The sequence below is a fragment of the Octodon degus genome, unplaced genomic scaffold (genome assembly GCF_000260255.1).
Source record: "Octodon degus isolate 3935 unplaced genomic scaffold, OctDeg1.0 scaffold00024, whole genome shotgun sequence".
NCBI classification, from domain to species: domain Eukaryota; kingdom Metazoa; phylum Chordata; class Mammalia; order Rodentia; family Octodontidae; genus Octodon; species Octodon degus.
In genome coordinates, this window is record NW_004524600.1 from 6,042,651 (window position 1) to 6,066,575 (window position 23,925).

General features: G+C 43.0%; 1 protein-coding gene across 10 annotated transcripts in view; it reads left to right on the plus strand.

Moving 5' to 3' along the window:
• The window catches only part of Sytl3 (synaptotagmin like 3), a 116,846-nt gene that overhangs the window by 27,675 nt on the left and 65,246 nt on the right, over positions 1–23,925 (plus strand). For 8 of the 10 annotated variants that reach the window (XM_023712241.1, XM_023712244.1, XM_004628514.2 and 5 more), the window contains one exon: positions 8,933–8,997. In XM_023712241.1, coding sequence (XP_023568009.1) covers positions 8,933–8,997 — 65 coding nt within the window. Of the gene's footprint in view, positions 1–3,034; positions 3,083–8,932; positions 8,998–11,103; positions 11,133–23,925 lie in introns of those variants that run through there. The other 2 variants (XM_023712248.1, XM_023712249.1) reach the window with 2 other exon arrangements.

The window sequence follows — 23,925 nt, forward strand, 5'->3', positions numbered from 1 at the left end:
TCTCCTTCTGTACTTGTTTTTGTCTCCGGCTAGTTTCATAATTCCATATACTGCACTAACCCCAAGCCAGGGCTGCATTTTAACCAGCTCACAATTGCCCATCCTCTGGGGTCACCCTGTTCCCCAATTTGCAACTTTTTTATTATTTCATTTTTTAATCAACTGATGAAAATTCAAAAACATCTGGCCACTGCACAGGCCAGAGAGCTTTCCAGTGGTTCTTTTTCCTTCAAGAGCAATCGTCTCACTGCGTTTGAAAATCACATGTCATTATCTTCAAGAAATTCAGTAAATGCATCTTTATTGTTTTTTGAATTTAATATTACGGAGACACCTGAAGCTATTTTTATTTGTTGCCTGGATGTTGTACACTTGATCTGCGTCCCCCCCACATCCTTGTAATTACAAGTTTTTAATGTTTACATTGGAATGAGTTCTCTACACTCAGTTTTATGGGCCAAAGAATCTTCTTACAAGCTGATTAATCAGCCCCTTGGGTTTGCTTGGTTTTTAAACTGGTAACTTCTTTCAATTAGATCTGCTTATTGTAATTTTCCTTTTGTGCCACTCGCCCTGGCTTCTTTTAGTGAAAAGGGAGGCCTCACCCTCCTGTGTGTCAGGTTCTCCCTCAGGCTCCATGCCTTTCCTTTCTTGTCCCAGCCTCACTCTGAAGGCCCCTGATCTAACTCTGCCCTTCCCTGGCGTTAAAGCAACTCACTCTTCTCCGGCATCATTAGGTCCCTAAATCTTCCTATATCTGCCCCAGGTCTCTTTGCGGCTTGGAATTTCCCTTTATCTTTCTGGGTCTTCACAGAGTTGGCTCTGCCAGGCTCTTTCTTTCTTTCTTTCTTTCTTTTTTTTTTTTTGCCGAACTGGAGATTGAACTTGGGCCCTTGCGCTTGCCAGGCAAGCATTTATTCTATTGAGCCATCTCCCTGGCTCCTGCCATGCTTTTGAAGACTGATTCCTTCCAGAAAGTTTCCCCTGGCTCCCACGGTGGTACAATCAGCAGCCATTTCCCTGATCTGGCCGGCTCAGCTCCATTTATCCTGCCTGTGGCCTCTTGCCTGTTAGGGCCCAATCCTCAGACCTCTAGGCGGATAGCATGTCAGTTAAGAACCAGTCCTCCTCTCCCCACTTCTCAGAGCCCCTGGGGAGAGTGGATCAGCCTTCTCCCATCTGCTGGGGGAGGGTAGACGGATGCATGGTTTCTAGCTGGAGTTTATGGTTGAGGCTTTAAACAGGGACATGTGTGTCAGGCTGCAGTGGACTCTCTTGCTTCACTGAATAATTAGATGTGACAGGCCAGGGATATAGCTCGGGGCGTAAACACCTGTGTGGTAAGCACAAGGTCCCAGGCTCAATTCCTGGTATTAAAAAAAAGCAACAAACCAGGAGTCACCATCTCAGTCCTGTGACTAACCAACCACAGACAGCCCAGGGCCTTGTTTTTAGCCTGTGTAGTGTTTCACATTTATCATTTTCATATCTGAAAGTGGGAGCTTGGCCCCGCCTTGCACATTTCAGGGGCCTGGCACATCCTCAGTCTCAGCAGAGCTGTGGGCTCTGCCCATCTTGTTCCCATCCCACCCCTTCATCTTCAGGTGCCCCTGCAGAGGTGGGCATCTTCACTTGTGCACCAGCTCAAGGGTCTTTATTACCAGCCCTCGGGCTGCGACGGTGGCACAGAGGGTGCCTGCCTGCCTTATCATGAAGGTTAAGAAAGGGACAGTTAATAATGTTCTGCAAAATGTGTTGGTGGCTACTTGATAGAATCTTTTATCTTCATCTTGATTTTCTGACTCCTAGTTATCTAAAATTTAATCAGAATGATCAGGGTTTTGGTTTTTTTTTTTTTGTAAAAATGTTGTAATCACATCTGCTGGACTTGTGGGGGAAAAATCCAGCATTTGGCTTCGTAACTGTAAATCCGCCTAGATGCACGCCTCTTTGAAGTTCAGCAGTGTTCATCTGTCTGCCTGCCCAGCACTGATTTAGCTGGGAATTACCAAACAGATGGACGCAGTAACACAAAGAGGTTAGGTTGCTCTCAGTCTCCCAACATTTGCCTTCTTTACTTGGAGCTTCTGCAGCTCGTGTGTCTGTTGAGCTTCCAGGGTCCTCCCGTGGGCTGCCTTGAGGCTCCCTTGCCACCAGGACACTGGTCAGAAAGCAGGTCTGCCCCCGTGTGCTTTTCCAGGGTTTTCAGAGTCCTGACTCTGCAGGCCAGTTCCTCAGCTCTTGTCAGCTGAATGGTGAAGATAACTTAGGCGACTCTGGGGACATGATATTTGCTTTTCTTGTAGCAGAAAGCATAGATGCAATAGCTTAACCACCTGCAGATGTAAATAAATTGAATTCTAAATGAAAATGCAGTCCAACACCCTGTTTGGCTCAGAATAATAAGGCCAAAATATTATTGGTAGGATTCTTTGTCTACCTTACTATTGAATTTTTTTTTTAAATTTTTTTATTTTTTTTGGTGGAACTGTGGATTGAACTCGGGCCCTTGCGCTTGCCAGGGAAGCACTTATTCTGTTGAACCATTTCCCCTGCCCATATGGTTGGATATTTGCAAAGTGAGAATTTGTAAAGTGCTTTTCAGTAATGCTTTCTCTTTTGCTAATGGAATAACAGCATTAGCAGGATTCAACATCATGAACATTGATGCTGACGCCTTCAGGAGCTTCTTAAAAGCCATCAATGTACCTGAGACTCAGATGGATTTGTAATTCCAGCGATCCTTCTGTAGGAGTTGCCCTAGCGGGAAGGTTGGGGTCAGGGCAGGTCTCCTGACTCCCCATCTGTTGGTCTAACAACCACTCCCCACTTTTGTTTGTTGAGGTACATTTATAAGTTCACTGAAAAAGTTTTAGAGAAGCAAGTCATAGTTTGAGAAATTTAAGAGCTTTTGCCTGCTGCAGAGCTTATCAGACGTTCCAAGAAACTTTTGTACCCTGATTGTGATCTGATCATCCAGGAAGAAGTGCTGAAGGCTTCCTTTGGTTACTGTGAGTCATGCTGCTGTGCGGGCTCTACGAAGCACAGATGCTGCAGGATCTGGGTGCCTCTGTTGGCGACAGTAAGAAAAAGTTCTCCTTTTAAAACTTGAGATTTGTAATGAAGCAGAGAATCCGTTCTCTCTAAGTGGCATTAACACTCAGTCCGGATCTTTACGGGCAACACGGATTGACGGAATGATCTGCGTGAATGCTTATGTTTTCTGTGCTTCGGTAAACCTGAGATATGGAAAGATAGAAAATAAAATGGTTAAAATTACCTGACTAGTCAATGACAGGGCTCAAGTCTACATCTTCCTGGCTTCACACACGCTCAGCTGTACCTTTCCCAAGTCTTCTCCATGTCAGCTCCTCCCCGGAGCAGGAAACTCTCATTATCTCTGTAGATTTGGCACAAACGTGTTGTCTTTGCTCCCTATGTGGGTGCTGAATTGTCTGAGCGGAACAATAGTCGCCCATTAATTCTGGCACTAAACACTCACCTTTACAATGCAAATGCTCCATTTCACGGGGCCAGAGTTGTTATTCTGACACACCCAGAGTGGTTGAGCTGTCACACTGGGAAGAAAAAAATAATAATTGGAGGCCTCAACCAGGGATTGTTTAAGGCTTAAAGTCTTTTGGGAGCACTCATAGCGTGTCACCCAGTCCACTCCATGTCACATAGATGCCAATACCCTTATGCTATTTGTATTATTTTTTGTTGGTTTTATTTATTTATTTTTTTTGCTAATTTTTATTGCGGGTCAAAATACGTCTCTTAAAATTTCTATTCTCTTTCCTCTATTCCTTGGGAGAAAACATATAGTTTGATTATTTAACAATGTGTGTCAGTTATCCACTGTATAAACTAAATGCACTAAGGAGCTTCTCCAAAATGTACCTGCCTTTTACCCTGTGTGCATCAGCAGTACCATGACCAAGGACGCGTCCTGTTTATTTCATCCCATTTTCTCCTGTACACCTATATTTATACTTCTGAGAGCATGTTTTCAAGAAGCAGTCTCAAAAAAGCACAGATATATTTAAGAAAATGATACAGACCTACGTATTATGATGATGATGAAATAATAGTAACAAAGATCATTCAACATAGCATAGCCTTAGGTTCTGGGATCGTGTATTTGTCTTGAGGGGGGGTGTGGACTCATTTTGTGACAATCAGGATACTAAAAATACTTAACAGCTGAAAGTGCAAACTCTTCACAGTGGTAATTTAAAGTGAAAAATGATTTCACAAAATAAGACTTCACTCTCTGTAGTCATTGTGTAAGTTTCTGGCACTTAAAGGTATATTTTTAGTGACCTGTGATTTTTTCCTACCTCTTTGGAGAAGAGATGGTACATTATTCAAATTTGAGAAATGCTGATTATTATAAAGCATAATGTAAACTGTATAAAATATCTGTGTCCTAACAGAATAAAAGTTCTTCCACAGCAAAAATAAATAAATAAATAAATAAATAAAACTTGAGATTTGATAGACTCAGGGAGTCTTTTTTTTTTATTTATTTATTAATTTTTACATTTATTTAGTGTGTGTGTGTGTGTGTGTGTGTGGCCAGCTCAGCCCAGCAGGGGGTGGGGCTGGCTGGCATGTGGTGCTGGGGGATTGAACCGCGGTCCACTGTGCTTTGCTAAGCTTGTTCTAAGTAGGTGCTTTAGACCACGGAGCCATCTCTCCAGCCCCTCAGGGAGTCTTTATAAAAGGTGTCTTGGCGTAACTGACTCACGTAACAGCTGATTATACATGAAAGGGTGAGAGACCCAGCTCAAACCTAGCACTCAAAGGAAGCAGCCGCTAGTGCAAAAGACAGCGGTCTGCATGTGCCTTGGGATGCTGGGATTTTCACCCCTCCACTCTTCCATCACAAGATTAAACCCAACAGACTCTTGTGTTTGTACCCAAATCTCTATGTGCCAAATTAGTCCCTGCTTAAATGCCACCAAGACTCAGTTGAGATGAGACAATCAAGTTCTTAATTAGATAATTGCCAGTAGGTGACTGGTATTTGTTTATTTGCTTCTGAGACTGGAGCAGTCTATTACAGATGTTGGCAGCGTTGGTTGCTTGGGCGTGCCCATCCGCTCCTTTTCCTGAACTGCCATCTTTTATATTTGTGTCATCTGTGTGTGTTGACTTGTCAGTGTGAGCCTGGATCTGGGCGTGAGTTGAATACAGAAGGGGCTCAGGAGGGCTTTGGGTCACACGGGTAATGGGTGGAGCATGAGAGGGTCCACTGGTTAGCATGGGTCCTTGCTTTTATTAATGATAGAAATTAGAACTAAAGCCCGAATTCTCAGGAAAGAGCTTTAACTGGACAGCAAGAGAAGATGGTAAATGATTGTAACTGGAGGAGCTGCCAGGCATTAAGTTCTCCTCAACAAAAGAGGTAAGAGAGAGTAGAAAAGCTGGGGTGGGGGGCAATCTGTGGAGGGGAGCAGGGCCCCCACGCCCCAAAGCAGGAGGCCAGCTTTTAAGGACTACCCAAGGCAGCTATGGTCTGGCAAATCATTACCTCAGTTGTGATCCCCAGCTCAGGCTGAATCTTGGATAATGTGTGGCAATGCTGTTCCCAGGGGAGAAGCCTCATGAATTGAGGGTTAATTAATTCCCATAAAATGAACTTTCATGATTTAAGGGATGATTTCAGTCACCTGAGTCTCTGCTGGAATCCAAGGTGACTTTAGGTTTACAGGATTGGAAATTCTGGGAGTCCCTGAATCTCTGTAATTCATAGAACTTGGTAGCCACAGTACTGAAGGGTAATGAAATAAGCTAAGCAAATTTAGGGCTAGTAAACCTTGTTTTGCCAACTTTTAGGTAGACATTCCCTAAATTGTTAGCATGCCTATAAGCAAAACCAAGGTTTTGCCCCAGAGATTTTCAAAATGAAGTTCAAGCTTTGTTCTACTTTTGGTTACCTATGAGGTATTTGGAGGCTCAAGTTAAGTCACAGTTTTTAGCAAAAGCCACTTTTAAGTTCCTGCCTTAGGAGGAAACACAACTCACTGTTTTAATGAGTAATGGATTAAGGGCCTAGGAGTTAGTCCTTTGTCCCTATGGTGGCTCCTGACATACCAGGTTATGTCACGTGTAGATTAGTTCACATGCATCCCTGGTGCCAGGAAAAAACAAAAACAAACAAACAAAAAAAACAACGACATGATGGGGATTTGTCAGCTAAAGGCCCTCTTATTCATGTCCACCTCATCTGCAATTAGACCTGTCCACACCGGGGGTGCTGTAGGTGTGGCAGGTCAGATGAGTGGGGTGTACTATGTACTGTATTAACCTCTAACCCCTCCTCCTCACTGCTGGAGATTCAGCTCAGGGCCACTTGCATGTGAAGGGTGACTTTTACCCCCAACTTCATCCTTCCCTGATTTTTCTTGTTCTCTCTGCCTTCAAGTGCAAGAAGGGAACCTGAGTGAGGGGTGATTTCCTTAAGCTGTTTTGTGTTGATTTAGTAGATTAAATATTCAAGTTTCTGATTTTATGAATACAAGCTTTTCCTTTGCTTTTGTTTTTTGAGACAGAGTCTTGTTATACAGTTCAGGCAGGCTTTGCACTCACCATGTAGCCCAGGTTGGCCTTGAACCCATCGGAAGCCTTCTGCCTCAACCCGAGTGCTAAGATTACAGGTGTGTGCTACCACGCCCCACTTGGTACAGCCTCTTCTGTCTACCTCTAGAGTCGTACCACAATGAATATTTTATGTATTTTTGGCTCTGAGTAATAGTACTAATTATCAAAATCCTGGCCTAAAAATTCTTAAATGTTCTATGTACTATATGTTTCCTTGTTCGAGTAACTACACATCGATAATAATTTAGGTACCCATCAAAAAATAATTATTTTTAGAGAAAAGAAAGGAGTTGGTATCTCTGAAAGTTACTATTATTCCATAGAAAAAGATAGGATTTTTTTTTTTTTCCTTTTGTGGAACTGGGGATTGAACTCAGGCCCTTGCCCTTGCCAGGGAAGTGCTTATTCCACTGATCCATCTCCCCGGCCCCAAGAATTTTTTAAAAGGTAGATTGACATGTTTGTGATTTTATTTACATTCACAGGATTCTCAAGCACTAACTTACAATCCACTTGAGTTCTTAGAGAGCCTAAAAGAATCTAATAGGAAACCTATTTCGGCAAATAGCTTTTAGAAGAGAATTTACCACAAATTGAAGTTTATTTTTTTCTTAAACTTGAATAGCCAAGGAATGGACAAGTTCTGTGGCACACTCATGTGTGTTCTTTGTCAGTGCTAGAGATCAACCCCGGGGCCTAGTGCATGTTAAGCACACACTCTAGCACAGAGCTATATTTGCAGTCCATGTGGCATGTTTTAAGGATGTAAGCAATTTATAACATTTCTATATTTACCTTTTTGTGCCCTAAAAGGATATTCTACAATTTTTGAGATTTTTTTTTTTTTTCAGTGAAATGAGGTTTCTCCAGAAATTTGGAAACAGAATAAAACACACTTGGGACTTCAGTTTCGAGAAGTAATTTCTTTCTCTTTCTTTTCTTTTCTTTCTTTCTTTTTTTAAATGTATTTGGTACAGGGTCTCACTATGCAGCTCAGACTTGTAGTGATCCTCCTATTTTCAGCCTCCCCAGCACTGGGATTATAGGTGTGTGCCACTACGCCTGGCCTAGGAGGCTGGCTCAGTGCGCCCAGGGGTGGGGTGGCATGGCAGGTGGGACCAGGATCTAACTCCGATCCCTGCACTTACCTAAGCAGGCACTTAGTCCCCTGATTGAGAAGTAATTTCTATTGGCTTATTGTGTCTTCCTGTTTTCTTTTTCTTTTTCTTTTTTTTTTTTTTTCATTTATGTATTTGGTACAGGGTCTTGCCATACAGCTTAGACTCGTAGCGATCCTCCTGTTTTCAGCCTCCCCAGCACTGAAATTGTATTGGTTTATTGAAATAAACAGTTAATGCTTATCTTTTTTATACTAGTTTTACATGCTTACAATTGGTAATCTGAACGACTGCTCTGAAGCTAACAGTATGCAATATATAACAGCCATTGTTGATTTCCTATCTTGCCTTGAAATCCTGTATCATTTTTAATGTTTTTTTAATTTTTTATTCTCTTGAAAATAAAGCTATCATGGGCTGGTGAGATGGCTCAGTGGTCTAAAGCACCTACTTAGAACAAGCTTAGCAAAGCACAAGGACCACAGTTCAATCCCCCAGCACCACACGTCAGCTAATCCCGCCCCCTGGTGGGCTGAGCTGGACCCACACCCCCCACACACAAATAAATAAAATTAAAAAATAAATAAAATAAAATAAAGCTATCAAAAAGCTAGCACATGAAGTTCTCTGTTGTGCATGTGACATGCGAGGAGGGGCTGTTCTTGAACGCTGACAGGTCATCTCCTCAAGTCTCAGGGGTTCGCTTGAGCCCAGGTTCTAAGACCTCCATTAAGGAGCATTGGTCCCATATTCAGGGAGTAGGTCATCTACTCTTGTGGCTTTGGCAAATTTCCTGGTAAACATAAACCAACATTATCTTGAAGATGTATGTTCTCTTGGCCAAATGGAAAGCGTTAAATTTTTCTGGAGCTTCTCTTTCATGCCCTTGCTTCCCACTGTTAACATGGTGAGTGACTGATTTTGATGGCAGTTTTATTTCACTTTGTGTAATTTTTTCAGAAAATATTATCTAAAAAAAAAAAAAGAAAATACTAAGTACTTGGTATATATTGGACACAAGTATATGTATCTTACACGTTCATGTCACATTTGGAGGAAATTAGAGCAGGACAGTCGGCTTTGTTGCTAACCAGTCAAATTATTTAACTTCTAAAAGAAATCTAGAAAGGACATGTTTTCTTATGGAATCAAAATAGCACTATTCATATCCACTGTCTTAGGCTTCCCTTCTGCTTGCTTTTCAGAAATGTGAAAATAAAAACTGGTGAATGGTTCTTTGAGGAGCGAGCCAAGAAGTTTCCTACTGAAGGTAAACAGTCTTAGAACTCCCTTTCAAGTAAACTGATGCATTCCTAACTTTAAAATGTTTGCCGCTAAGACTTTGATTATGAAAAAACATTATGGTCTTAGAAATGTCAAAAGACAAAAGTACGATTAATTTTCTTATGGTTCTAACAGCTTTTTCACAACTCACGAGTCAGGCACCCTCCCCTGTAAAAAGCAGAATGAGAGCTTGCACTGGGGGACAGAAGCACAGTGGGATTGTAAGGTGGGGACAGGAGCATGAACAGCGGAGGAAAGGCCGAGTAGCTAACAGGTTACTTCCAGTTATCTTTTGTATTTTTTTTTTTTAATTTTAATAAGGGTCTACAGGGTCTCACCACACAGATTGGGCTTGTAGTGATTCTCCTGTTTTCAGCCTCCCAAGAGCTGGAATTATAGGTGCATGCCACCACGCCCAGTCTCAGTTGCCCTCTCAGCACACCCTGGGGCAGGGCCAGCATGGCAAGCTGGGTGTACTTGTTTTTGTATATTCCTGGTCCTCCTTACTCCAGAAAATATAGTGCTCCTGCAGAGGTCATTGGAAATCTGAAGGAAAATAAGATGCTTGGGGAAGAGAAGAAGCAAGTGCATCTGACTTGGTCAAAGCCCTGTCTGAGCCCCTCCCGGGTTCTAAGCACCCTCATCAGATGTGCTTTCTTAATTCGGCGCCCCACATTTTTTCAGGCCAGGTACTCACATTCACATGCTGAGGCCTTCTGAACAGCCACAAACCCCTCGTTGTAACAGCTAAGATGTGTCTGTCCACCAAGTACCAATTTCTGCCTTAAAAATTGCCCCTCCCCACCAACATTGAGAACATGTAATTGAGGCAAAGCCACACAACAGAGGCTGTTGATGTTATTTATTGGTCGGCTTCATTTTTTTTCAAGCTGTTTTATTTGTTGGGGACCTACAGCCTTTATCCGGTGGTGGATAGAGTCTCATATTCTCTTTGCTGTTTTTGTCTCTCTCTCTGTCTGTCTCACCCCACAACCTCTCTTCCTGTCTTCTTTCCCTCCTCTTTTCCTCTCCCCCATTCCTTGTTCAGAAATTAAGACTGTAGAGAAAAAAATTTGTGATTTCTCAGTACCAAGATATCTTGAAAATGTTTTAGACATTATTGCATCATTATGTCATATAAGTGAATTAATTTTCAGTCTAGGATGTGTGTATGCACATGCGCATGAACGTGTGACTGTGTGGGCGTGCCCACATGGTGCGTGTGTACGTGTGTGTGTGTGTGTGTGTGTGTGTGTGACTGGGTATGAGTGAGCATAGGTGTGTATGTGTTTATGCACCCGTTATCTTTTTAGCACCTCTTCCTCTTCTTATCAAGTGGAAGATGTGAGTTACCATGGTAACTTGCTGAGATAAAAAGGGGAAGTGGAAAGAGAGAAAACTGAATTCCAGGGTTCCCTTTCATGCCTAGCAATGTTCTACAAGAAAGAAAACATCAATCAGGAAAGAAGCCAGGCGTGCTGGTGCGTGGCTGTAATCCTAACCCTCTAGGAGACTGAGGCGGGAGGACTGTAAGTTCAGACCCAGCGATTTAGCAAGAAGCTGTCTCAAAATAAAATGAAAATCAAAAGGGCTGGGGATGTGGCTCAGAGTGAAGGCAGCCCCAGGTTCCCAGTGATGATGATGAGGAGGAGGAGGAACAGCAGGAGGAGGAGGAGGAGGAGGAGGAGGAGGAAGAAGAAGAGGATGAGGAGGATAATATGAAAAGAAAAAGTTAAAGAAAATCAATTTATTTCTTTTGCTAATGTTATTTCTGCCAACTTATATAACAGACACCAACAAACTAACAGAAATCCCCCCAATTTGTTCTCTCCAGAGCCTCCTCAGATGCTGAGGTGCCTCCTGTTCTTTCTGTCCTGCATCAGTGGCGCAGGGTTTAAGAGGCACAGAGAGGCAGAAAACCGCCAGGCAAGGACAGCACAGTAGTTTTCGGAGCCAGAAGAGGTGGGAATGGAATTTGTAGCAGGTGACCCAGGTCAGGTAACAAGAGTCACCTGCTGAAGGCTTGTGAGGCGTCCATGGACAGGCAGAAAGCCACCTGACTCCTTCCTGTTTCTTCCACTAAAGAAGAACCTGAACAACAATGGACAGGTGGAAGTAAAGGTGGGCGCTGGGCAGTTAGGGTCTAGTTAGGAAAATAGAAACCATGTGGTAATTTGAACAGTGAGTATTGAATGCAGGGTTGGTTAAGCAGATCCTGTGGGGGACTGAAAGAGAAAAAGGGAACAGTGAGGGGTCACAGAGAAGGTAACTGCAAGAAGCAGGCACCCAGCTGCCCTGGGAAGGCCGGGCAGCAGGGGAATGGGAAGGCCCGTCCCCCTGTCCATCCTGTCCCCTGGAACCCCATTGTACCTTAATGGCAATCTAGCTCAGCTCTGATGTGTGCAAGAAAGCAATGTGATTTTGCTGTTCCTATATTCTTTTGTTGTAATGATACAAACAAGGCTTTTTCCAGCCTCTCCCTCCTAAATTGAAAAATGGGATGGTTTAAGCCATAAAGCCTATGAGGCAATTCAGATGTGTGACTCTGTAGGAAGCTGGTTATCTATTCTTTCACAGCAAGTACCCATGACACTTAGTGGCTTACAACAATTACCACTTTCATATTGCTTTTGTCTTCAGCCTAAGGCTGGGACTGGAGGCTCTGCTTCCTCAGGGCACATGCACACTCCTGCAGAGTATCGCTGCTGCTGGTGGGAGGACTCAGTTTCTGGCACGGTGGCTGTTTCCATGGGGCTGCTTGAGGGCCCTCATGACCTGGTGGTTGGGTCCCCCAGGCGTGTGATCCAAGAGTGAGAAAGGCAGAGCACTTTGGTTTTACTTATTTAATTCGTGGTTCTGGTAATCGAAGCCTGGGTGCTTCACTGCCGAGCTGTGTCCCCAGCCCTGCAAGAGCCTGTATCATTGAGCCTCGGGAGGCACAGCCCGTCCTTTCTGCTCTACCATATTAGCCTCACAGGTCAGCTGTAGACAGGGAAAGAGCGGTTACACAAGGGTGGATCAGGAAGCACGAGCAAGGGGCCTGGAGCCGGCTCTCCTGCGATCTTCCTGTGAGAACAGCACGCCTCCCTCCCTGCCTCCCGACCCCCAGCTCCATGTAGGGCACTGGTCTTCCTCATCCGCCAGCACATGCAATGGGCAGGTCCTGAGGTGTGCTTTCCTTGTCTGTCTCCTCTGCCTTTCATTGCCACTTCCAAAACAGCAGTGAGTTCCTAACTCCTTCCTCCCACCTTCCATCTTCTGTTCTGCAAGGAAGTGCTTACTTTTCTCTTCCAAAAGGAGCCTTTATTTTCTTATGCTAGAAGCAATGCGCACATTGCAGGGTATTTGTGTGGCTCTTTGTAGGAAGTGTGTTATCTGTATGGGAAATAGAACAAATTGCAGCAGGCCAATAATACCGCTGTGATCCAGTCCCCCATCCTGCTCCTTTCTCTTAGGTATCATGGGCCTCGGTGTAGACTCATGCATTTGCCAGTGCATTTATCATCAGACTATATATAGTTTTATTTTTCTGGGGCTGAGACTGAACTCAAAGCCTTGTGAATAAGCATGTTCTCCACCTCTGAACTACACCTCCGGCCCCTATGTGTAGTTTTATCTTTCTTTCAAAATTCAATTTAGTATAAACACTTTCCTATATGACTAAGATTTCTTTTGAAATACACCTAATGACTCTGTAGAATGTTACATTTAGACATTACAGTTTATTTAACTAATCTCTTATTATCAATAGCTATGTCATTTGATTTTTCATGTTATAGATAACTTTGTAATAAATGTGTGTGTATCTTGGCAGCTCTGTTTACTTCTTTAGGACAGATTCTCTCTCTTTTTTTTTTTCCGGAACCAGGGATTGAACTCAGGCCCTTGTGCTTGCCAGGGAAGCACTTATTCCACTGAGCCATCTCCCTGGCCCCAAACAAACAATAGTTGGGTTTTTTGTTTGTTTGTTTGTTTGTTTTTGTTATTTTTTTGGTGGTACCAGGGATTGAACTCAGGCCCTTGTGCTTGCCAGGCAAGGACTTACTCTACTGAGCTATCTCTCCAGCTCCCTCGGACAGATTCCCACAAGAACTGTGATTCAAATGTCTGCACATCTGCGTGGCTTTTGATATGTTTTGCCACATTTCTGTCTAGGAAGGCACAGTCTTTTATATTCTGGCTGAGTACATGAGCTACTTTCTCCCCTCCACCCCCTGCTCAGGCCCTCATTATCTTTTTTTGATATCAAGACTTGAACTCAGGACCTTGTGCTTGGCAGGCAAGTGCTGGGCTGCTGAGTCATATCCCTGGCCCCTCATTATGTCTTTGTCTTTTTTTGGTGGTGCTGAGGATTGAACCCAGGGTCTTGTGCATACAAGGCAAGAACTCTACCTCTGAACCCATCCCCAGACCCTATGTCTTTGAAGCATGATTTCCAATTATGTTTGACATTTTGTTTTGAACATAAATGTAATGTACATTCATTTAAAAATTAGAAAATGAGACTGAGGATATAGCTCAAGGAAATGAAGAAATCGCAAAAATGTTGACGCAGTAACTTCCTTCAGAGAATAATTGTTAGCATTTTGTTATACTCCCAAAAGAACAGAAATACCTGTATTGTGGGTATGTATTAATGTACATATATATACATATTATATACATATATATTATATACATAAATATTATATACACACTTAAAAGTTGAACCATAGATTGAATTTTAAAGTTATTAGGTTAAAAAAATAATTAAATAGAGGGCAATTTAACAAGTCAAGCCAATGTATTTATGTGAATGGGATCAAGTTGTTTTTAGCTTTATATTGATATTTATAATAGTTTATAGAGAATATTTTCCATATGTGCAAACATCATTGATTGTGTGATTTCTGATGACTTCACCTAACTCCATCATCAGAAAGTGTTATCATTGGTTTCACCAACTCGTGATGGCTTGATGATTGTGGAATTTCCAACTTGTTACAGTTTGGGGACTTTTAGTATTAAGATAATAACAATGTAGTGAACAACATTATAGAGACTATTTCCACAAAGAAGGCCGGGATGGAGGTTAGAGAAATGCTGCCTTCAGAATGGGTGTGACTTAATACTAGTGTGAAGTATCTTGAAACTAAAAATAAGCAACTTTGTTAGGTTGATCAAATCACATTGATAGTGGAAAATGGTGTTCTTTTTTTAATTTGAATTTATGTAATTACTAATGAGATGGAATATTTTCCAATTTTGTTGAACTTTAGTAGATGTTCTTTATATGTGGAGCCTGTTCTTAGGGGAGGTTTATCTTTTGGTTTTGGTGCGAAGGACTGAACCCAGGGCATCCAGCTTGCTAGGCAAGCATTCTACCGCTGAGCCAAATCCCCGGCCCCATGAATACTCTTGTTATCAGTGACGTCGGCTACAGAAGTACCTTCCAAGTTTGTAATCTCTTTGAAACTGTCCTGGTTCCTGACATACAGAAGCCTGTTCATAGTCAAATCCATCTTCTGTGTAGCTTCCCCCTCTCCCTCCCCACCTCACGTTTATGCTTAGCGACTTTCTCCTCGTCCAGCAATCAGTTAAATATTCACATTTATCTCCTTCTGATTTGTACTTAATTCAGCTCAGTCCTCAATGTTCTAATTACTGATTTGACGTAATCTTTTTCTTTCTTTCTTTTTTTCTGGAACTGGGGATTGAACTCAGGCCCTTGCACTTGCCAGGGAAGCACTTACTCTACTGAGCCATCTCCCTGGCCCCTGATTTGACATAATGTCAGGCCCCACTGTTTTAAAACCAGGAGCTATTGATTTACACAACTTGGGGGCACAGTTCCCCAGTCCCTGTGCTCCAAGGAGTATCGTTAGGATACTTTGGGATGCTGCCCCCTCCCTGTCACTCTGGGTGATTCTGCCCTACCCTAATTCGCATTCATTAAGGATAGGAGTTATGAGTGAATAAGTGGAGACTTAATACTAGGAGAAGGAAATAGGAGAAGAAAGCACTGAGCAGAGACGGGAGATTTGGTTATGAAAGGTGATGGTGTACACAGCAGCACCTATTAGGCTTAGCGCAAAGGAAGTGCCTTGGAAAATGTCAAGTCGGAATACTTTTCCTTTCTGGCATCTGGAAACCTAGAGCTAAATTTAATGTTCAATTGAAGTAATTCTAGAAATCATTATGCCCCCATCATCCAATTTTCTTTTTATATGCCTTATTTCTTTTAATGGTCCTATTAGATGTGTGCTGTTTCATAAGAGTGCTCCCAATTTTTTCCTGGAAGTAGACAAAGTCATGATCCAATGAGGAATAATAGAAATCGGTTATGAAAGTATTTATTGTGCTGACTTCCCAACCATTGAAAAGATTTAAGAATATGTGCAGGGCCCCGGTTCTTCATTTTGCAATGAGATGGTATCAAATATTTAAGATAGATTGTTTGATTAATTGATTGATTACTGACTAGTCTTTTTTCTCGAAGACTTTGTAGTTAAGTATTTAGCTCTGTAGTTCTATTTTATTTTATTTTATTTTTGCGGAGTGGCACCAGGTTTATTGGCACTGCCTCTAGAAGAAGGTGTTGGCCTCCTGGTGGTGAAGTGGGGCTTGTGCCGGTGACGCAGGACCGGGTGAGGCAGTGGGAACTTGGTCTCGGAGTCGTCAAACAGCTCGACAGCGGGCCAGCGGCACTTGCTGGCTGCGATCTCCTCCACCTTCTCGATCTGGATGGAGTGGGTGCGGACTCGGTGCCGGCACCCACGTCCCGGCAGCACTGGGTGATGCGCCTGCTGTGGTCACGTCCCGGTGCTCCCGGTGCACGTTGTGGGTGCCACTCGGGAGTCACAGCACAGCCAGATGCCCAAGCTCTTCACCCGCAGCGGAGACTTCTCAAACATCTGCCCACAGTAGACGATCTCCCCTGAACATTTATTCATCTTCTTCAGCTGGGACACGAAGTACCAGAAATGGGACTTGGCGACGACATGGTTGAGTGTGGAAAATCGGCATGTGGTAGAGAGGTGGGTGGGCGGCTCTTTGGGGTAGGTAGGCAGCGCCCTACCACCTTGTATTCCCGGAGGGTGCCCGAGGCCGCCACCCACAAAAAGGAACTGTAGTTTTTTTGTTTTTGTTTTTGTTTTTGTTTTTTGGAACTGTAGTTTTAAAATATTTTATATTTTAAAGTATTTATAATACTTTATATATTGTAGTTGAGGTTCGTCTTTGCTGCATCTGGATTATCAGAACATCTGGCTTTTCAGACCTGCTCTCAACATGTCCTTATGAGGTGTCGACATTCTTTTAGGAAACTCCTTTCAGCCATCCTGGTATTGGCTGCTTCCTCCCTCCTGACCACGAGCTTGTGCAGATCTGTGTAGTTTCCGGTGAGCCTCCCGGGGCTCTGGCCTAGAGGTAAAGCTGAATATTCTTTCTGTTCAAAGCACCCAGCCTGCACACAGTTTTGACTCGGTGGAATGCCCTAATGATATCAGAGTCCCAAGAAGGTGTGTTTAACAGGTCCCAGAAGAATTCTTTCTGTGCACTGTAGGTTTGAGGATCCCTGATAAAGGACCCCAGTTAATGAACAATTATGATCACTCATAACTGGAAAATGGAAGCCAGAAACCCACCTTCACTCTTGGCCCCTTCTGAGCATGCAAAGATGGTGCCCTCTTTTGGCTCCTTGCTGTAAATGGACAGACTTCACTCGTGGTAGTTTTGCTTTTGTTTTTATAGCCATGAGATTTTATTGCTTGATGTGCAAGCTTAAAAGTAGAAAATGACCATGATAATACTTAAATGACAAACTGACACCATTTTAAGTTAAAAAGAGGTTAAATGAAACGTACAAATGACAGACTTTCACTGTACTGTTAGTAGTGGGGAAATACAATATTTTAAAAAGCTGAACCTCAATATATAGCCTCTGATGATTCACTCAATGATACATGACTGACTAGGCTGAATACTGTGTCTGATAATTATGAATAAAAATAATTTCATCCTCCCCTTCCCAGAGTAAACTTAGTTCTTGAAGGGGTTTCTCCGTGTTTCTGAGATGAGCAGTTGGCTAGTGGAAATCTGATCGCGGGATAATGGGGACAGAATCAGACTGGAGGGAGTACATTGGAAGCACTTGGCCTGGTGAAGGAAGATAATAGGGTTTCAGTCAATATGTAGCTGACTTGATCCTCGTGTGCTACCTTTATCTCTGGCCTGCTTTCACTCTGTGGAGTGCCAGGCCTCACAGTTGACTGGTAAACTCCACAGGGGTGACCCTTGAAGTGGCAAGGGTTACCGGCAGAGTAGTTTATACAAGTTTATTCCCCTAAAAAAGTATTTTTAATGAAGACCTATTAACTTCCTAGAAGCAAAATTTTATTTTTATTTTTCCCCCATAATTTTATTGATAAAGAAATAGCAGTGACACAGTTTTCATATCAAATTGGTAGGACAGTTTCAATAATTAACACATTGCCTACATTCTTCCTAGTGGTTAATTGCTGTACAAGATGTGGACATGATACCCTATTTACAAACACCATTAGAACAAATCCTTCTATTCATTAAGAGAATGTAACTATATATCTATCCTAACCACTTTGAATACACAGATACAAAATGGACATTCATCTGTATACCCTTCTTTGTTAAGTTCCGTTATTTGAATATTATGGGTGTGTAAACTCAGCAAATTAATCTAAAAGAGTCCAGTAGTCCATAATAGTATTGGGTCTTCCACTTGACTGGCAATGTCAGAAATTGTTGACCTGAGTCCCCTACAGCTCAACATAACACCATGGCTTTACTTCTTATACTTCGTTTTTATACTTTTCTGCTGGGTGGTTAAGACCAAGGTGAAGCAGGACCTATGCAACAAGAGTTGCAGCTTTTGGATCTGATAAGGTCAGTGAAATCCCCTCAGGATTTATCCTGAGATCCTGTACCTCAGATTGTAGATCCTTTGACAGTGTCAGCCATGTGGATGAGTCACGGCCATTGCTTGGCCAATGTGCTCTCTGTAGAAGCAAAATTTTATGCATACCTTTTAAAAAGGTAGTACCTTATTAAAAAAATAAATAAACTAAACTAAAAGCAAAGAAAACAGCATCACAGAGAGGAGCATACACTTTAGAAGGGATTTCCCCAGTGGTTAGGTTGTCATGTCTCCAAAAGGTTTTTTTTATTTTTGTTTTTTGTGATATTAGGGTTGAATGTAGGGCCTTGACACTGAGCCACATCTCCAGCCCTTGTCTAGGTTTGATTTCAGGTAATGCTTGCTTCATAGAATAAGTTGGATGAATTATTTCAATTTTTTAATACTTTGAAAAACTTAATGTTAGATCTTTTTAAAAGTTTGGTAGGCTACAGCAGTGAAGCTGTTTCTTTTTTGGGAGACTTTTTATTACTGATTCAATTTCATTGCATATTGAAATCTATGTTTAACTTGTTTGGAGTACATAGTGATTACATTCATTATGGGGAATTGGCATATATATATAACTCAAGTTATTTTTTTTCGTAGCAGAGTAGCATTCAAGTGTTTATATCTTGTTATCTTACTGTTAATTCTTGTGGTTTGATGCTTCTCTGTAGTGACAGGGTTTGATCCCTTTCTCTTAATCTATTGTCCTTTCTCTTCTAGGTATGGGACTCTCGTAAGCATTTTCTACAAGGCAGTCGAGTGGTTAGGAATTCCCTCAGCTTTTGCTTATCTGGGAAAGGCTTTATTTCTCTTTCATTCCTGAAGAATAGTTTTGCATGGTATCGTATTCTTGGTTTGCAGGGCTCTTTTTCCTTTCTTACAGGACTCTAAATGTATCGTGCCATTCTCTCCTGCCTGTAAGGTTTCTGCTGAGAAAGTTGCACTTAATCTAATGACAGCCTCTTTATATGTGAATTGATATGTTTTTTTCTTGCTGCTCTTAGAATTCTCAATTTGTCTTTTCCTTGACAGATTAGTAATAAAATGCCTTGGAGAGGACATTTTGGGTTGAATCGAGCTTGAGTGTATGTTTCTTATTAGTTTGGATTTCCTTCTATATCCGGTGAGACAACCTCCAGGAAGTAAATGCACCTCTAAATTTTACTGGTACCTTTTCCCTTTGAAGTTGGCTGCAACATGGCCCCAGATCTATACTACAGGTGACTACCCTACCACCCAGGAACCAACAGTTCCTCGTTCTTGACCCTTTTATCCTTTCTCTTTCCAAGCCACATAATTGTATCCTGTTGTTCCTGTGGTATTTTTGATCCTTTGCTTTCTAATGCATCCTGGAAGGAAATCATTTAACCTGAACTAAAACTTCCTTACTGCAGCCATTATAGTGCTAAATACCTGTAGCACATAGGACCCGGATGTGGAACCTAGTTTAGTTCACCCTGACTCTGTTGGATGGAGACCTCTTTCCAGGACCTAGTCCTGTTTCTGTGGTGACTTCCAAAGATCATACCTCATTCACAACACAAACTCAGCCTATACTTGAAAGCTGAAAATATCAAGGCTCAGTGTAAGTGAGTGTCAGTGTTCTCTCAGAACAGAGATCCTTGGAGAGGAACTTACAGTTCTCTATGCCTCAAGACAGGGGGTCTCAAGAAGAGTCCAGGATACCTTTTTTCTTGCATTACTCAAAGAATCTCAGAGTTGCTAACTTAAACCTTCAGGCCAAACTGAATTCAATTCAACAGTCATATCCAGAATATATAGAGAACTCTTGAAACTCACATTCATGTTTTAGAAAACATTCTAACAGATGCTAAACAGCAGCTCATATTTGACTGTTGCAGGTAGTCAACAGACTGAGGTCAGTTGCCATCAATGTTAAGTAGAACCTTGGAAGAGGAGCTTACAGTGCTCTAAACCTCAAGAAAGACAGGAGACCTTAAAAGTCAAGGGTGCCTTTTTTCTGTATCCCTCAAAGGGTCCTTTTGGGATAGGAAGAGTTATTATCCAGTTTTTTTCTTTTCGTGAAGCATTCTATATTTTTACAACATTAAAAAAAAAAAAACTGTTAGTGTCAGGTATAGTATCTCAGCGGTGAGAAAGTAACTAAGGTAATGCCTGAGCAGCACCCCAAACATATTGTCCAGCTTTGGCCATTATTATCAGTACGGAGAGCAGGCCAGAATCGCTGCTAGAATTTAGGTAGCTCCCTTAGAGGGCAAGCTTTTTCTCCTGCAGCCAAGTACAAGAATAATGTCTGGTGGAAGACAGACAGGAGAGGAAAAATACTTTGTGCCTGTAGGGTTATCAATCTGCTAGTATTAATTTTTGCCCTTGTGAAAGGCATTAGGTGCTGATTCAATGTACTTTATCTTTAATCTCGAGATGCTGGCTTGAGTGCCATCTTAGCTCAGAACTGCTCTAATGACTCATATTGCTCAGATGGCTGTGGACTCCAGCTCCAAGCCATTGAAAACTCTTATTTGAAGCATGATGTCATGGGACACACATAGAGTGAGATACAGTAGTGAACAATTGAACATAGCGATCAGCTCACGTAGTTAACGCGTGTGTCCAGAACTAAAGCCACGTGTGGCAGGACATCATAACTCTACATCTATGAAGGACTTTTTCTAAAGCAAAAAATGTGAGGGATTTTTCCATGTTGATCATAAGCTAAAGATTTGTTTATAACGTTATTGTTCTAGGGACCTTATTGTTCCTATTTACAAAAATAAACTCTAGGGGCCACAGAGATGGCTCAGTAGAATAAGCGCTTGCCTGGCAAGCACAAGCGCCTGAGTTCAATCCCTGGTTCTGCCAAAATAAATAAATAAACCCTAACATACTGTAGTTTTTTGTCACTCTCCCCAACCCCAGGCTTGTTCACCTTTCTCCAGTAGTTAGAAGATACTCAAGCCAACCCCAGGACTATTACATCTAGGTCATACACTGCACAAGGATATCAGTTCCAAGAAGATGCTGTGTTTTTGCTTTGGTACTAGGGATTGAACTTAGGACCTTGTACTTGCCAAGCAGGTGTTTATGCCTCTGAGCTATCTCCCCATCCCTCTCGGAGATATTGTTCAAAGTACATTTGTGTTTATTGTAATGTTTGTTTTTTTTTCCTGGCAGATATAGCAAAAGTGTGTCCTTCTAACAAAACTCAAATTACTAATGTCTCAGAGGTGGGCAGAAGCCATCTTGGAAGGGCAGCTCCATGCCCAGTTCCATGTAGGAAGCTCTGTTGTGGTTTCTTTGGGTCATACTTAGAGCTGCAAGGTATTGTTTCCTACATAGATCCTGTCCCTAATCACAGGCACTGGCAGCGAGGTGGACACTTCACACGCCACGCTTCCTCTTGACTTCTCTGTTGGCTCACAACAGGGCCCCATAAAGCTGCATGAGTATCAGTGACCTCCCTGAATGAGGAACTGGTGCAAGGCCTTACCACACAGGAGAGGACATTCATGGTCAAGTCCTGAGAGAGGGCTCACCCACATGGATTGTGCAGGTTGGATATGAAACACCTCAGCCTCTCTGAGCAACATGACTTGGTGATTAATTGAGTTACACTGAGGCACTGCAGGGAGTCTCCCCTGTGCCTCTCTGTTCCTGTGAACCAAGTCATCCCAGAGAGAAGTGTTGAGGTCGTGGGACCTGGCATTGTCACAGGAGTTATGGCCCAGGGTGCTGGCATGCTCAGCAGGAGTAAGTATGTTTTGCTGACACCACAAGAGTCCAGCTGAGGGTAGGAGTCTGTTTATAGGAATTTGTACAAGTCCAGTGGTACCTTGGTTCATGAACTTGATTCTTTCTGTGATGCTAGTCACAAGCTGAGTTGGACAAAAACACCACCAGGGGGGCTGGGGAGATAGCTCAGTTGAATAAGTGCTTGCCTGGCAAGTACAAGGGCCTGAGTTCAATCCCCAGCTCCACCAAAAAAAAAAAAAAAACAAAAAAAAACCAAAAAACAAAACACCACCAGATTCAGTGGTTAGAGGTTCGATACTGTGTGGTGAAATTGAATTCAGTTCTCATCCAGCTCTGTTTGTGACCAGAGTCATAGAATGGAATTCATGAACTGAGGTACCACTGTATCTGAAATAAATTGCTTTATCTCTATTGTTATAAGATGGAGAAGTGGACACATAGATGCATGGTGATTTGGCTCAAACACACCAGCTACAGCTGCAGGATTGCTTGTTGAACTCTAAGCTGTTGCTGTTGATGCCCCTGGTCCTCCTGCAGTTTGTGCAAAGAGTGTTTATTGTTAAGCGAGAATTGGTTGCTATCAGTGTCATGTTTATAACCACCTCCCTCTGCACAACAAGCTCTCTTCTGGATGCTGGGGATACCCAAGATGAGAGACAAGTACAAGAGGGAGCTGATGCCAGTGTAGTTGAAGGAACTTCTGTGCAAATATGCATAGTAACTGCTGTAAGACCAGCCTGACAAGAACAGCCACCAAGACTCTGAATACACGTTCAGAGTGGACCTGAGCAGAGGTTGCAGATGAGGTACAGTGCAGGAGGGCAGAAGACATAAGGTGTGGGGCAGGCACAGGGCACGTGGGAAACTCAGCGAGACCAGAACAGGGTTCATGGAATGCAGGAGCAAAGGTGACACTGGAGAAGAAGGTGGGGACTGACTCACAAGGGGCCCCTGAATAGCTCCCAGGCTCCCGCAGCAAGGCACAGCGCCCTTTGGTACGTTGTTATCTCCTGGGTCTGGAAGTTGGAAGGCTAAAATTAAGGTGTGGGTGAGACTGCTTCCTCTTGGTCTCCTCATGGCAGGTAGGTTCGTGGAGGCCTCATTTCAGTCCCTGCCTGTTGTTACATAGCCTTTTCCCATGTCTAGTTCTTTATTCAGATTCTGTGCCTCCACACCTCTCAACTTTGTGGTACTGGAAGTTGAATCCAAGGCCTACATGCTGAGCTACATGGCCAACCCTTAAAAAAAAATTCTTCCCTTCTGACACAAAGCCTCACTAAACTGCCCAGGTGGGCTTGAACTTGTGCTTCTTTTCCTTTGGGCTCCAGGTGCACATCATGATACTGGGCCATTTTCCCTTTTTTACAAGGATACAGTCATGTTAGATTCAGACTTTGAAGACTTGCCCTAATGACCTTTTCTTTCTTTTCATCTTGGCCCAGGTGGCCTAGTTTCCGATTTCCCGGAAGTTCCCTGAGGTGGGAACTGAGAAAGGGATAAACGTCCTGGAAAGTGTCCCAGCATGCTCTGTTTTCCCTGGGAGCAGAACTGGGCCCTGAGTTTTCTCTCTGGGAGGTGCTAAAGCCTCCCTGGAGGGCAGAGAGGGTGACACAATCTAAACAAGACTATGCCTGTGTGCTTTCAGTGAAGATTTTTATTCAATTCGATGGAACCAGCGGGTAACCAGTCTCTTCGTACATTTCCCTGTGGCCCTCTCCCTGTCATGCTGGCTCCAGTGTGAAGCCAGCCCTATGTGAGGTCAGCTGTGGTCCTGGGGCCAGGACTGTCCTCCTCAACAGCTTGGAAAAGCCTCGCCACCTAGACTTCTGGGTAGAACGGCAAGACTCTGAGCCCAAATGGCTGCTCTTTGGAGGCCTTCTGTGCTGGTTTCCTCACAGTGCTTACTTGGGTTTAAAGCATATTAGCAAAAAATTTAGTACTTTTGGAGGAGGCCTCTGGCCAGAACAGCTGAGGACTAGAAGAGCAGAGCAGGTGGCGCAGCAGTGGGCAGGGAGCAGGACACAGCCGGGTGGGGCTGCACTTCTGACACCACAGGAGGCAGTTGTCTTGACCTGCATCCTGAAGCAGGTTTGCATCTTCAGGGTCAGGATTGGATCTGGGGTTCCGTGTGGCCTCCCGGCTCCCCAGACCTATGCCATGTGGGGTAGCAACAGCCTGGGACACTGTGGCTGGCTGGTAACCTTGCCTGTTTTCTTTTCTTTTTTTTTTTTTCACTGTTTCTTTCTTTTTCTTTTTTTTTTT